The sequence below is a fragment of the Eschrichtius robustus genome, chromosome 17 (assembly GCF_028021215.1).
Source record: "Eschrichtius robustus isolate mEscRob2 chromosome 17, mEscRob2.pri, whole genome shotgun sequence".
Lineage (NCBI taxonomy): Eukaryota > Metazoa > Chordata > Mammalia > Artiodactyla > Eschrichtiidae > Eschrichtius > Eschrichtius robustus.
Window position 1 is genome coordinate 2,564,492 of NC_090840.1, and position 15,008 is coordinate 2,579,499.

At 42.6% G+C, this 15,008-nt stretch overlaps 1 protein-coding gene across 1 annotated transcript in view; it reads right to left on the reverse strand.

Moving 5' to 3' along the window:
* Positions 1-15,008, reverse strand: part of ST18 (ST18 C2H2C-type zinc finger transcription factor) — a 64,132-nt gene that overhangs the window by 23,981 nt on the left and 25,143 nt on the right. Inside the window, exons 10-11 of the mRNA XM_068526279.1 lie at positions 6,794-7,039; positions 11-126 (exon numbers count right to left, since the gene is read on the reverse strand). Of these exons, the coding sequence (XP_068382380.1) occupies positions 11-126; positions 6,794-7,039 (362 nt within the window). The remainder of the gene's footprint in view (positions 1-10; positions 127-6,793; positions 7,040-15,008) is intronic.

A 15,008-nucleotide genomic window follows, 5' to 3' on the forward strand; every position in this document is an offset into this window, starting at 1 on the left:
GATGACTTACGTGATTAGTTCTTTCTTGAGATCTCTTGCGTGGAGCTTGGGTTTAGGGCTTGGTATGGAGGCCTCTCCAGGGAACTTCTTTTCCTCTAAATTTTCTAGAGAGCTCACTGGGTCTTTCTGGAAAAAAAAAAAAAAAAATACAGAAGCACACAAGGCATTAGGAAACCCTGGAAAGACAACTGTATTTGAAGTCATTGGGGTCAAATTTGAGTTTTGGCTTAAAGACTTAGATGACATCCCTCATCGGATTTGTACACAAAATAAATAAGATAATGAGTATAAGGGTAGATCTGGACCGCTATGGACATTTATGCTCGGTGAAGAATGAGAAATTATAACTCATGGGCACACCTTTAGAAAGTTTGCATTTTGGCAAATATAACTACAGAGGTATTTCTTGAGCTATGTAAATAAGTTAATATTTTAATATATTTCAAGTTTTACAGTGTAGCAAACATTTCCTAGAGAACATAGGAAGAGTTCTTTATGCACTCGGCAGTCATTGGTAAAACAAAAGAAACACTGCAAAAAATGAATCACACAAATTTTTAAACAGAGAAGGAAGAAGCAAATTTAGGTTAGTAGAATGTCCTTTCTGATAAGCAAATAATTAAGATTTAAGTTGTTTGTTTAAACATGTAATCACTGAGTCCACAATATCTAGGCAACATTTAGTTTGATTTTTCTGGATAATTGCTTTTAGTCTCACATCACTTCCTGTTTTTCTTAAATTACCTCTTTTGCTAAGTTGGTATTTTGTAATGGTTTTACTCATTGGATGGAATTTCTTGTTGGATTATCACTAATTTTCATGGCCTTATTTTAAGCTTAGTACTGATCCTGATTTCATAAGGAAATCTCATTGATCCTTTCAAATCATTTATTTACCACCTGATATAGTATCTTACAGAAAACTAATGATGGTTTTATTCAGTCACATAATTAGCTTACTTGTATCATTAAGTTTATATCCAGTAAATATAATACATTCTGGATTTAATATTAAAATCAGATAAACTAATATAAAAAAACTGTCTCCTAAATCTCAAAAAGTATTGATCCATTTAAGGTGAGAAAACAATTTTGAGTTATTCAAGGTAAATCTCATTTAAATCAAATGAGTATGAAATTGCAAGGGCAAATACAATTTTAATAATCCCGAGTCTACACCCAAAATCAATGGAAAAACAAAATCCCTGGATTTTCCCAACCAAAGAAAAATTCTAAGCCTTCATCTCAGTCATAAAGGAAAATGCAATTTCTTTCATTAATTACTTGGATAACAGTTCAATCAGTTATTTTACATAGGACCACACAGTGGTAAATACGTTTACACTACCTCAAGTAACATTATCTTCAGACCAAATTAATAAAACCTGGTTTGGTCTAATTTCTTCTTTCATATTATTTTTAATACTGAGTATTCCATTTAATATTATTGATTAATGTTTGAAAATAGTAGCAGATAATCATACACCACTGAAAAATAAAGAGAAATAGGTGTTTGATGATAGTTGTCTACTAAGGTAGAAGAGAAGGGCTATTTTAATGCTGCTTCCGTGGAATCTATAGAAAAGAAGCGAATTAGGCTTATCCTTTTCACGTTTCACAGTGTAAATGCCTAAAGCGAAGCATTAGCACTACCTTCCATTTCATTTGGAGCTACCTGGATTCAGCCCGGGTGGTGTTTTCCATTATAATTTACAAACGTCTTGGCCTTTTGAAAGTAGATACAAATGATAAATCCAATTTTGTCTCAGTGTGGAACAGCTTTTGTTTTTCTGTTCAGATGCTGAATTTTTCACAAAAATGGCATAAAGTGAAAAAGAGCTATTTTATTATTTTCTTTGTGATGAACAAGAGCAAAGTATCTCTAAGGAGGCGTGTACATTTACAGATGAACACATAAAGGTCATTAGCTGTTGTTTGTTGAATCTGCACATTATGGAAGACAAGGGAATAAGGGATTTTGAAAGAAATGGTCAACTATGAAAGTTTAACTTATTTGACTCAAATGCATTCAAAATTCATGCTTGCAGCATATATGGTATTTAACTTAGCACAGTAGTATGTGGTGATGATTCAATAGGATAATTTTATTGGATATGACCTTTTAAATATTTTGTAACTTCTTTTAAAAACTATGAACTCTTGGGTATGTGATTGCATTATGAAATAATTGTCTTTTCCCCTTTTTTTTGCTCAGCATTCTACCTCTAGAAGCTTGCAGAGAGCATAGGTATTAAAATACAGGTGACCATCACTATAAGAATGCTTAATTTTGTTACAGAAGCATTTTATATTGGATAAACTCCTAAATAGCACACCATAAAAATATGTCAACATCATTTGTCAGAATTTTTTCAACATTTAAAGTATCATTTTGAAAATAATAAATTTATATTGGGGAGACATAAAGAGAAAATGTGGCATACATATATGTGTGTGTTTAGAGAGTATATGGGTGCAATGAAATTCCTTTAATGTACAGATAGAAGTTTATATAGATTTCAGTAAAGACCAGAACATAATGGGAACATGAATAACAGATAATAGCATCTGGCACTTTTAACATTTGAAGCCCTGAAATCTTTGGAGAACTGACAGTTGAATGAAACTGACAGCCCTAGTTATTTCTCAGCATTTTCCTTTCGAGATAGTTTGAGTTTTTTCCAGATTCAGGATTTTTTATTTAGAGGGCATCTGGACAGGCTATTTCACTGAGAGAGACAGACAATATTTTCTGAAAATTACCACCAAAATTAAGCAACTGTTGTGCATATGAACTAGATAACAATGAATTGGAAATAATCGCCCTGTTTCTGGTCGTGGGTACGGGTGTGAGTCTCGTGTGGGATGTGCGGGGCTGGGGAGGTGGGAACAGCCCACGTTCACAGAGCACTGCCGGGGCCCCGAGCAGCGTCTCTGCAGAGCTCACGGGAACGACAGCCAGGACCATCCGTCCCTGGTTTGTGTGGTCACGTGGGGTCACGTCCTGTGACCGGGCTCAGGGGCTCTGGTCCTGCCATCCTGAGAAGCACCAAAACCACTGTGGTCTCCAGCACACACCTGGCCAAGTACCACTGCTTCATTATTCTCTTTTTTCTTTCCTTCCTGCTTTTTCTCAATATTTCCTAGCTGTCTCCATTTTCGCGTGTACTTTTTTCTTTTCCTTTTCTCCATTTTCTCCCTCTCCCTTTTCTTCATTTTAGGGAAGCCCATGCCCATTACTTATTTTCTATATGACCAAAGAACAACAACTTCACCCCGGCAAGCCTCAATTTTCTCCTCTAGAAACTTTGATAATAATCCTGCTTTTCAGAATTGTTAGGATAATGAGACGCTGTTTATAAAGATCTTTAATCTTTATTCTTACTCAACATGGCCTCCCTCTGCTACCTTCCCAACGAGGACATTGAATACAATCTACTTTTTCAAAATAATAACTATCGAGTATCACATTTTTCATTTAGGGATTCAGAACAAAATGTGAAAAATACTCTCTATTGGTAAATTACCTTGGCACGGACGAAGGCACAAAGAACAAGGGTGAGAAACTGCCCCAGGAGTTACAGGGGTTCAGAAGCACCTTTGTGTGTGTCCCCACGGGGACAGCGCCCCAGCAATGAACCACCCATGTTCAGACCGTGACAATAGGCATTAGGCTTAAACCATATTTTGTCAACTCAGACCTAGTGCAAGCACTTGGACCCCAAGAACTCAGTAGATGTCTCCAAAGTCCTCTTTGTTGCTCTCAGTAACACTGAATTTCCACTTAGCTTGTCAATTCCAGACGTCAGAATACTTAGGTTGCCATTTGTAGCAGTGAGTCTACACTATCAGACCCGAAGGAGGTAAGCCATTCTGGAAGGAGCAGAAATCTAATCTAAACAGATGATCTTCCCCATGATTTTGCTGGCACGTTGAACACTGTCACAGGTCCGTAAGCCTTAGACAGGAGCGTACTCCAGCTGATTCCATAAAGCCGCCCGGATGAATCCACACGTTTTGATAAAGAGAGGATATTTGTCATGAGACTGAATTTTCTGGCCATCTGAGGGATCAGAAGTACATACAAGGAGGTCCCTGAGGTGCTCACTAGACCCCCAAGCGGCAGGAGTGTCCCACAATACGAGGGGTACCCTGTAGACATCGCTGCACAAACTTATAACCGAAGTCAAATCACACAAGCACCCTGAAGGGGAACAAGAACCCACTATGCTCCGTTACTGGTCGGGACTGGACCGGACGCCTGACTCTGTGTGAACAGAAGGGAGATGGCTCGTCAGCGGTGACCTCGGCCTGTGTACAGTGGGCTCGCAGGGGTGAGGACAGAAAGTCTAAGCCCCCTGCACACAGCACCGAGACTCCCCAACACGGGGGCTTTCCTTCCAGCAGGATCACCCAAGAACAGGGACGCCGTTATGCGTATCCGGAAGGGACCGTCCTCCGTGCCCCGTGCCTTTGACTGGACCTCCACCTCCAGGCCTCGTAACTGGGATTAGGTTCCCCTGTGGGGAGTGGAATAGGCCCGGTTGGCAATCGGGGGGTCTCGTGGACCGGGGGGCGTCCCCCGTCTCAGGAGCTGATGTGCACGGACTGGACCGAATCAACAAACTTGCTCTCAGCCCACTCCCCCGCCTCCTGACTTCCATCTCAGACCCGCATGCCGAGCGATCACTAAGGCGAATTCCGGCAGACTTCTGGATTGTACGATGACGTACAGGTGTAGGTGTAACTTCTGTGACTTTGCGCGGCTGCAGCAGCCGGGGACGTGGAAGAGGGCAGAGATGCAAACTCACCAGTTCACAGTCACCACCTGCGGCGAAGCAGCTTCTTACACGTGTGCTGCAGGGTCAGTTCTATATTTATTAGAGTCAAACGTATATGATTTAAGAAACGGTTCTTCTAAAACAGTGTTATGATAGATTAACTAAGACCATCCCTAAATACTTGGGTGAATTTTTTTTTATAAATTTATTTATTTTTGGCTGCACTGGGTCTTCGTTGTTGCACGTGGGCTTTCTCTAGTCGCGTAGAGCGGGGGCTACTCTTCGTTGAGGTGCACGGGCTTCTCATTGCGGTGGCTTCTCTTGTTGCGGAGCACGGGCTCTAGGCACGCGGGCTTCAGTGGCTGTGGCACGTGGGCTCAGTAGTTGTGGCTCGCGGGCTCTAGAGCGCAGGCTCAGTAGTTGTGGCGCACGGGCTTAGTTGCTCCGCGGCATGTGGGATCTTCCGGACCAGGGCTCCAACCTGTGTCCCCTGCATTGGCAGATGGATCCTTAACCACTGCGCCACCAGGGAAGTTCTTGGGTGAATTTTTAAAAGCCAAGCAGAATGACAATGACTATACCCCGTATGGCAGACTACAACATGAAGCTGCCGCTGTGCCAGTCCCCCCACCCTCCCCGTGATGGTGTGGCCAGTGGTGACGCAGAGCCTGCCTTGGGTCCTGGGGGCTCCTCAGGCCCTCCCGTCTACTCTGCGTGCCTGCTTAGCTACTCCCTGCCCCGTGAGCTTGGTTGCAGGTCGGTCCTCCTACCAGACTGAGCACGCGTGTGGAGGACGCATGTGCCAGGTGGTGCTGCATCCTCAGGACCGATCTTACTGCCTGGACGTGGGGATCACAGTGGAAGTGTGCGGAGGGAGGATGGGAGGGAGGGAAGGAAAGAAGGGGAACAGGAAACAACCCAATCTTGTCATCACTGCCATTGACATTGACTCATGCCCTGAGATGCTAAAATCACACAAGGAACTATACTCAGTATTATATAATAACCTATAAGGGAAAAGAATCTGAAAAAGAATACATATACACACACACACACATATGTATAACTGAATCGCTGTGCTGTACCTGAAACTTACATGATATTGTAAATCAACCGGACTTCAATAAAAAATAAAGCATATGCTAGATCAAATTGGTCCTCCACCAAAGTCTCTGAGCTTCACGCAACTGAAAAAGGTGGTGATACACACTTTCAAATGTCTATTTCAGTTCTTTAAACATGTCAGCTGGCAAGTACCAACCACTTCCCTGACAAACAGAATCACCTACAGTAAAGCTGGGGTCACATCTGCAACGTCACTGAGTCTAACCAGTGGAGGGTGTGGCCATGAACTCTTTTGGATGACGCTGAGTCAAGGGTAATCAGACCCAGCCAGGGGGCTCCCACTGTGAGATCTGGGCTGATGAATTCCTGCACGGCCACCATGTCTGGCTTCCAGGCGTGAAGCCACCTCCAAGGATAAGCCAGCCCACACCTCTGGAGTCGCCATGGCTGAGACATCCCACGTCCACGATCAGTCCCCAGACCACGCCTCTGCACACAGGGATGCCAACACCATCCCTCCACGAAACCACGGAAGGGGATCTGACGAGATGCGTCCTTGCCCCCGATTCGTTCTCGTGTTCCGGCATCCGGTGCAGAGCACACGGAGGCTGGCGGCTTGGTGTCGAGTGGCACCCTGCTCCTCACAGGCTGCCGTGTCCGAGGGAGAGATGACATCACCTCTCACGCAGCGCACACTACTCAGCCGTAGTGGGGGTACAACGCACTCTAATGATATATTGTTTTAGGCAAGGGATGGGAAACGTTGGATTCATTTATAAATTCCTGCTGAAATTTAAAACCATCGTTTTACCAAAATCGAAAACAAGGTACAGAATTACGTATTATCTACACAGGAGGAGTGTGAGAATTAATCCAGGAGGAAAAAGCTGACCACACCCTCCGCTCACGCTCCGTCTCAAGCTTATCGGCCGACATTGAAACAATACCTCTTTCTCCTCCTCTGTCTTCCCATGAGCTTTGCTATAGTTGATAGGCGTGTCCCAGCCCTCGTGATCACAGAGGGCCTGGTAGAAGGCGGCATTGACCAATAGGCTGCTGGTTTTGAATGGGGAAGAGGAAGCAGTTGGAACAGAAGGGTTAGTGGAAGTTAGGGGTGCAGCTTTGTCCAGGATTCGGTTTTTTTTCATGCTTAAGTCCAATGTGCCATTTTCATCCACTTCTATCTCGGCTCCCTGGTATACAATAGGAAACAGAAAAACATTTAAGCAGTTTGCAGTGGTAGCCTAGCCTTGTGGGCTTTTAAGGGATCATTTTAAATGCAAGCTTTTATGTAAGTATATCTGATTTTAAATCTAGCTTTCTGATTTGCTTTGGTTAATGTTCAGTTCTTAGGCAGACTTTTCAGAGCAGCCCCATTAGTGAGCTTTGTGTTTCTGGGTTTAAACAAAGTAAGCCTAATATAAATAAGATCGTCCAAATACTAAATGTACTGGCTAAACCTGTTTTATCTTTTTTTTTTTCCCCCAAGTTTAGCTTTAAACCTTCCTTTCTAGTTTGCAGAATTATCACTCCCAATTCATCCTTTGAAGCATTAACACTTGAGTTTATAAAGAGGCACAATATTCTTCCCCCATCACAATATTAATCTAACGTGAAAAACATGCACAAATAACCAGCTGGAAGAGACTTTTTACTGGGAAATACGAGAACTATATTAGATTAGTATGAAAGTGACATTTTACCCTGGGTGCCTTGCGCCAGAAAAGCTTGGTTAACTCGTGGCGGGCGGGTTGGGAGAGGCGGGCAGTGTAAAGCAAAGTTCCCCTGGGGGCCTGGAGTGGAGGTACCAGCTGTCACGTGACAGGACGGGGCGGACGGCGGGGGTTAAGTTCTACAGTGGAAACTCCAGAATAAAGGTGATTCTTTTCCAGATACTCAGTATGAGACTTTAATTCTACCTCACGGCGTTTCTCTTCAGGAGACCTTTGGCTAAGCTTCGTTTTCTTTTTAAGGTTCAAGTGCCAACAAAGTCCCCATGTGCCCTGGACCTTCCACAATTCACGTGCCCGAGGATGGCGTGCATGGCCCTGAATCGTGAACATTGCCAGCCAGTAACTCCCAGAAGCCGGGGTGAATGAGCTCGTCACCCTCGCAAGTGGGTCAAATGAATACCTGAGCGGTTTTGTCACTGTCATCCATCAATTCACAATTAGCTTCTGGACAATGTCTCTTCTCTTTTCCTTTTGGCCGGCAAAGCAAAAATCTTCTCTGAATATGCTCCTAAGATCCCTGACGGTTACTTCCCAGGGGTTTATTTTAACTCCCCATTTACACAGCACCCATACCCCCTCCCCAGCGGTTCCCCCTGAGATGTGATCCACCGTAGCGGCCGCCTGAGTTAAAAAATAAAAGCATCTCTTCTGTTTGCTTGTTTGACCTGCAAAGTTCCTATTCTCAATCTCTCAGCCTATGAGATAGAAATGCTCTATCATATTTGTGGGAGGTAAATACACTTCTAATATATTTGCACTAAGATGTTTGGTCATATCTTTCTGTCCTTTTCAGTAAATAGTTTAATCTCCTGTGATAGTTTTAAGCCCTGAATTTCACAGTACAGCTTATCCGGGATAATAACTTAGTAACCACTACATCTTATGCCATCTGTATAATATCGAATACGTTTTTATACCAGCATTAATAAACCTTAGTTACAAAAATCCAAGATATTAACCATATCAGTGCCACTTGCTCTCTCCATGATACAATGTATTCTGCCAGGAGTACATCAAACCAATTTTTGGCTTCAAACCTGATACGTAACTATAGCAATGAAACAGAGCTATAGCTATCAAGTTTAATGGCCAATGTAAAGTAAAATGCTAAATATTGTAGTTGCTGACATTTTTCATAAAAAAAATAAAAAACTTGGGTTAAGACTGCACAACCAACATTCACATAAAATTCCAGACCTCTGTGACAGATGGCTTAGGAAAAAGGAGTCACGTGACCGGGCTGCAGTGTTTTATAGCGCAAAACCCATAAATAGTGCAGATTCGAGCTTGCTGAAAAAATACCGACTATTCCAAGACAACACTAATATATATTTCGGTTTTTACAGGGAAAACAAAAACTTCCAATGAGTAAATTAAAAAATCGGAGATTCTCAGAGTTGTGATGGTCCTACATCTTGAGTAATCATGGGCTGATTGAAAAAAAAAAATCACTCCTAATGTTTAAAAGAGGTGCTTTTCTGCACCCCGTGCCCCAGCCGGCCGCTCTGAGCACCTGACCGGGCTGGGGGGAGCAGGAGGCCGTGCGGGTACAGATGGGCTTTAAGTGAGTGCACAGATGCGTTCAACAATTACACACAGCACCAGGGAAGGGCCCCCCTTTCTGCCCGTGGATGGGTGGATCACACGTTTACTGCGTGGATTTTATTCAGAGCAGTATCAACAGACATCACTTCTCTCTGTGCTTGAAACTCCAAATGGCAGGACATTGAGGACGGGGTGGGAGAGGCGGTAGGAGGGGGAGGGAGCGGCTCCACCCCGACATGGACCCCCAGCCCGACGCCTAATACGCTCATTTCTTAAAGGGCTGTTTTAGACCCTTGTTTTCATTATTTGAATTTTAAGCTTTTTGAGGCTGGTCTAACACTACTCATACACTTTCCAACTTAGGAGCGACCTCAGTGACCATCTATTTCAGCTACTTTTGAGTTACAGATGCTACCTGTAATAATACAGATGTCTTTATTCATGAAATGACTGAGAAAGCACATAATATTTTCAAGCCACTATATTTACGGGGAAAAGAAAACTGAAACGTACAGTGTCCCTGACTTCAAGGAGCTTATTTTGTGCATATAGGACATTTTTAGTGAAATAGACTATAAATTATTATTTTAAGTTATATAATTTATATATAAATTATACAATTATAAATTATTATTCAACTGAAAGTTGAGATAATTTTTCATTATAAGTCTTATCTGTGCTATAAAATACGAAGTGACTCAGATGTCTGCCAACAGAGAAACGATACTGCGCTGCATCTATTAAATGGCACGTTACAAAAATAAAACAAAATAAAAATAAAAATAAATAAATTTTAAAAAAGGGCTTCCCTGGCGGCGCAGTGGTTAAGAATCTGCCTGCCAATGCAGGGGACACGGGTTTGAGCCCTGGTCCGGGAAGACCCCACATGCCGCGGAGCAACTAAGCCTGTGCGCCACAACTACTGAGCCTGCGCTCTAGAGCCCGCGAGCCACAACTGCTGAGCCCACGTGCCACAACTACTGAGCCCGCGAGCCACAACTACTGAGCCCACGTGCCACAACTACTGAGCCCGCGAGCCACAACTACTGAAGCCCACGCGCCTAGAGCCCGTGCTCCGCAACAAGAGAAGCCACCGCAATGAGAAGCCCACGCACCGCAGCGGAGAGTAGCCCCCGCTCGCCGCAACTAGAGAAAGCCCGTGCACAGCAACAAAGACCCAACGCAGCCAAAAATAAATAAAAATAAAAATAAATAAATTTTTTAAAAGGGCATGTTATGTGCTCAGTCAAATGATAATTATGAGAAGTTTGTTGCAACAGGGAAAAGACTTATGTCACTGAAAGCAGGAGACAGCCTGGCATGCTGGCTATGTGTACAGCTAGGGAAAATGGGGAGAAATTCATTTTCTAAAGAAGAGCAAACGGGAAAACACAAAAATTCTTGTATTTGTAGTTAGAGGATAGGCCGATGGCTGTTTTCCTCCAATATTTTCCGGGCAAATGATGATATTATATTGTTTCAACAATTAAAAATGATCTTACATTCAAAGACGGTGATGAAGTAAAAAAAAGCAAAATTGTAATTTTACCTTAAAAGTTCTAATTATGAAAAGCATTAACTTTCAAGACATTGATAGGACAAGATAGCCTTGTTTTCCTTATTTGGCAGGTTTTCTGTTAATACGAGAGAGGTCAGCGCCACCTTGCCTTTGTGGCTGGGCTAAGAGGACGTGCGAAGACAGGTGGCCCGCAGCCTGGTTTCTGCTTCCAACTCGCCGCTCGCGCTCTTCTGGTCGTGCTTCACGGAGTTCGCTTGGGGGGTATCTTGTGGGTATCAAAAGTCCTCTGAAATATGTTTTCAAAGTAGGCAGGGTACCGAGTAGAGTTCTCTGTGCTATACAGAAGGTCCTTGTTGGTTATCTGTGTTATATATAGTAGTGTGTATATGTTAATCCCAAACTCCTAATTTATCCTGTGCTATTTATAGCACAGGGCACTCTACTCAATAATCTGTAATAACCTAAATGGGAAAAGAATCTGAAAAAGAATGGATATATGTGTATGTACAACTGAATCACTTTGCTGTACCCTGTAAACTAACACAACATTGTAAATCAACTATACTCTAATATAAAATAAAAATTAAATTAAAAATTAAATTAATATTAAAAAAGTCCTCTTGCCTAACCTCAAAAAAAAAAAAATAAGTAGGCAGGGTATTAACAATAAACAAATGAGAGACTTCCCTGGCGGTCCAGTGGTTAAGACTCTGTGCTTCCACTGCAGGGGGTGCGGGTTCGATCCCTGGTCCGGGAACTAAGATCCCGCATGCCACAAAAATATAAAATAAATAAATAAAATAAAGTAAAATAAATCAATGAACTGAAAACATCTTATTCTTACTAAATAGCAATCGAATATTAAAACTACTAAGAGTATAGACTTGTGAAATGTACTCAATATAAATGATGGAATTCAGAGGAGAAGCAAGTGGCTGGTATAAGGTATAAAATTAAACTTAAATTCGTAACCATTTCCCCCAAGTCTTTGTCTGGCACTTGGAATCACAGTGAAAACTCTTGGTGGGCCAGCAGTCTGTACACCAGGGAATGATAAACTCTTCAGGAAGGTCAGAAGTTAGACGTGTGTGTATTCAAATTTTTGCTCCAGTGGCTGTAGCTGTGCCACTCGGAAGCAATTATTTAGTATCTCCACACTACTTTTCTTCACCTGCAAAATGGGATAATGGTATCTGCTTTACAGAGTTTCTAGAAGGACTAAAAAGGATTATTATGGGCAGAGTGCTTATTTACAGTGCCTGGCACATAGTAGGTGTTCAACAAACAACAACTGATAATAAGAATAATTTGATTAGGTTCTTGGACCCGAAGATACCTCCCTATGCTGTTCTACACTGAGGCAAAGAGGCAGTTTCCCCATATATGTCAGCTGGTTCCTTGAGAGCCCAACTCAGGTCCCTCAGGACATTTCACTCACATTCTATAGCATCCTCTGACTTCATGTTAAGGTTACTGCAAAAGGCTGCTTTTGGATTCTAACCGCGCCCAGAGCCGCCAGGCTATTTCTGAGAGCAGGCAGCAGGAATGGCGATGTGATATCCTGCTGCGTCTAAGCCTTGTTCAAGCACAAAACAGACTTTGAACTTTAAACATTTCAAGCAAGTGTCAATTTTTTGTTTTCTTTCAAGGCACACTGTGCATATGCCACTTTGTCTAAACAGGTGGGGAAAACACCAAAACAAACAACAGAGCGCTTGGCAAGCGGCAGCGATCGGGATAAAGATAGACTGTGTGCCTATTCCTACCTCTGCTGAGGGGAGGAAGAGGAGGAGAAAGATGGGGAGGAAGGAGGATGGAGCTCGGGTCTTAGGGAACGTGGCAAACCCCCGCCGCTCGCTCCTCCTGCCACCCACTTCTACTCAGCCCTGCCCTCATCTCGGGAGCACCCGTCTCCAGACTAAAGGGGGAGTGTTTGAAGCTGTGGTCCATGTGAGTTCTGCAAACTCACATTAATTCCAAATGGAAGTAAAGGACATTATACAAATCTCAGCACCAAGGACCGTGCTAGCATCGAGATGGGGTTCATCCTTCAGACAAAAGTACCCGTAACCATGACAATCTCCATTAAGGATTCCTACTACTAACTTTTCCTCCTGACTCAATTCCTCAAGGAGATACTTAAAACACGCACAAGTGATTTAGGTGGCGTAGACCTGCTGGGTAGGTGCTGGACTGGATTTTAACAAATAAGCAATTCCTTCTAAGATCTACTTTCAGGATGCGCTGGACTCAAGCTTGGGCAGCGATGGGCAGTGTTAGCCCTGGCATCTCAGCTCAGTGCTGGGGAGGAGCCATGAAGGAGGCATTTTAGTGTTGGGTGGGCAGATGCTCAGGCTGAGAAACTTTGGAAGGAGGAGAACACTTCGGAACGTGCCTATCGTCCTTCACTGTCTTTAGAAGATGTTCTCTTGCATCTTTGAAGTCTGCCTCCACCCCCTTATCTTCCAGAAGAGTAGGGATTTTGAAAATCACGGATTCAGGTCTCCCAATAAACCTGGAGTCAGCTGTGAGTCTGCACACAGCATGAAAAACAATCTGTATTAGTTCCAACCAGTGGATGAAGGCAATCTCAAGGTTAGTGTCCTTTGGCTTGATTTTGACAAGGTCATGCTCCTGCACATGATCTGTAATTTGTTCTCCTCTTGGGCTCTTTAAGCAACTTCGGAGAAGCTCATCGGGTAAAGGGAAGGACATGGAGGCAGAAGGAAAATAAATACCTTGTCCAAATTCTGATCAAATTCCCTACAGAGCCACCCATGCTTCCCCTGAACCTCAGGAACATCACCTCTGAAGACCCAGTTCTCCACCTGGAATGACCGCTTCTTTCGTCCTTCTCTTACTGTAAGCTCCTTGAAGGCAGGGTCTCTGAGGCACTCTAATCTGTGACTTGGGCAGCCCAGCACCTACAGACCTTTCAGGTGGGACAGCTGAGTCCACCTGCCAGAACATCTCTGGGACATCACAAATGCTTCTATGCTCTGCTATAGAAGTCAAGAGTAGGGAAAAGCTGTGTATCCTTCTTTCTAAGCTAGGAACTCAAGACATCTATGGATTTTGGCTAGAAAAAACAAACGTACTAACAGCCTGCCATGGAGGCAACACCAAGTCCTGGTGGAGAGAGAATCAGGCTAGTATTCAATGTGGAGGGGAAGACTGTTTACACTTAATCCTACATTAAGCAAAGGGCACAGAGCAGAGGGCCACACGGACCATAGAAATGGCTGTCACATGGCTTCACAGGCGAATTCTATCAAACATTTAGAGAAGAGCTAACACCGATCCTTCTCAAACTCTTGCAAAAGATTGCAGAGGGAGAAACACTCCCAAATTCATTCTACAAAGCCACCATCACCCTGATACCAAAACCAGAAAAAGATATCACAAAAAAAGAAAATTATAGACCAATATCACTGACGAACAGAGATGTAAAAATCCTGAACAAAATACTAGCAAACAGAATCCTACAGCACATTAAAAGGATCATACACCATGATCAAGTGGGATTTATCCAAGGGATGCAAAGATTCTTCAATATATGCAAATCATTCAATGTGATACACCACATTAACAAATTAAGGAATAAAAACCATATGATCATCTCAATAGATGCAGAAAAAGCTTCTGACAAAATTCAACACCCATTTATGATAAAAACTCTCCAGAAAATGGGCATAGAGGGAACCTACCTCAACAGAATAAAGGCCATATATGACAAACCCACAGCAAGCATCATACTCAATGGTGAAAAACTGAAAGTATTTCCACTAGGATCAGGAACAAGACAAGGATGTCCACTCTCGCCACTATTATTCAACATAGTTTTGGAAGTTCTAGCCACAGCAATCAGAGAAGAAAAAGAAATAAAAGGAACACAAATTGGAAAATAAGTAAAACTGTCACTGTTTGCTGATGACATGATACTATACACAGAAAATCCTAAAGATGCCACCAGAAAACTACTAGAACTAATCAACGAATTTGGTAAGGTTGCAGGATACAAAATTAATGCACAGAAATCTCTGGCATTCCTATACACCAACAATGAAAAATCAGAAAGAGAAATTAAGGAAACACTCCCATTTACCACTGCAACAAAGAGAATAATATACCTAGGAATAAACCTGCCTAAGGAGGCGAAAGACTTGTACTCAGAATACCATAAAACACTGATGAAAGAGATCAAAGATGACATAAACAAATGGAGAAATACACCATGTTCTTGGATTGGAAGAATCAATATTGTGAAAATGACTCTACTACCCAAAGCAATCTACAGATTCAATGCAATCCCTATCAAACTACCAATGGCATTCTTCACAGAATTAGAACAAAAGATCTTACAAT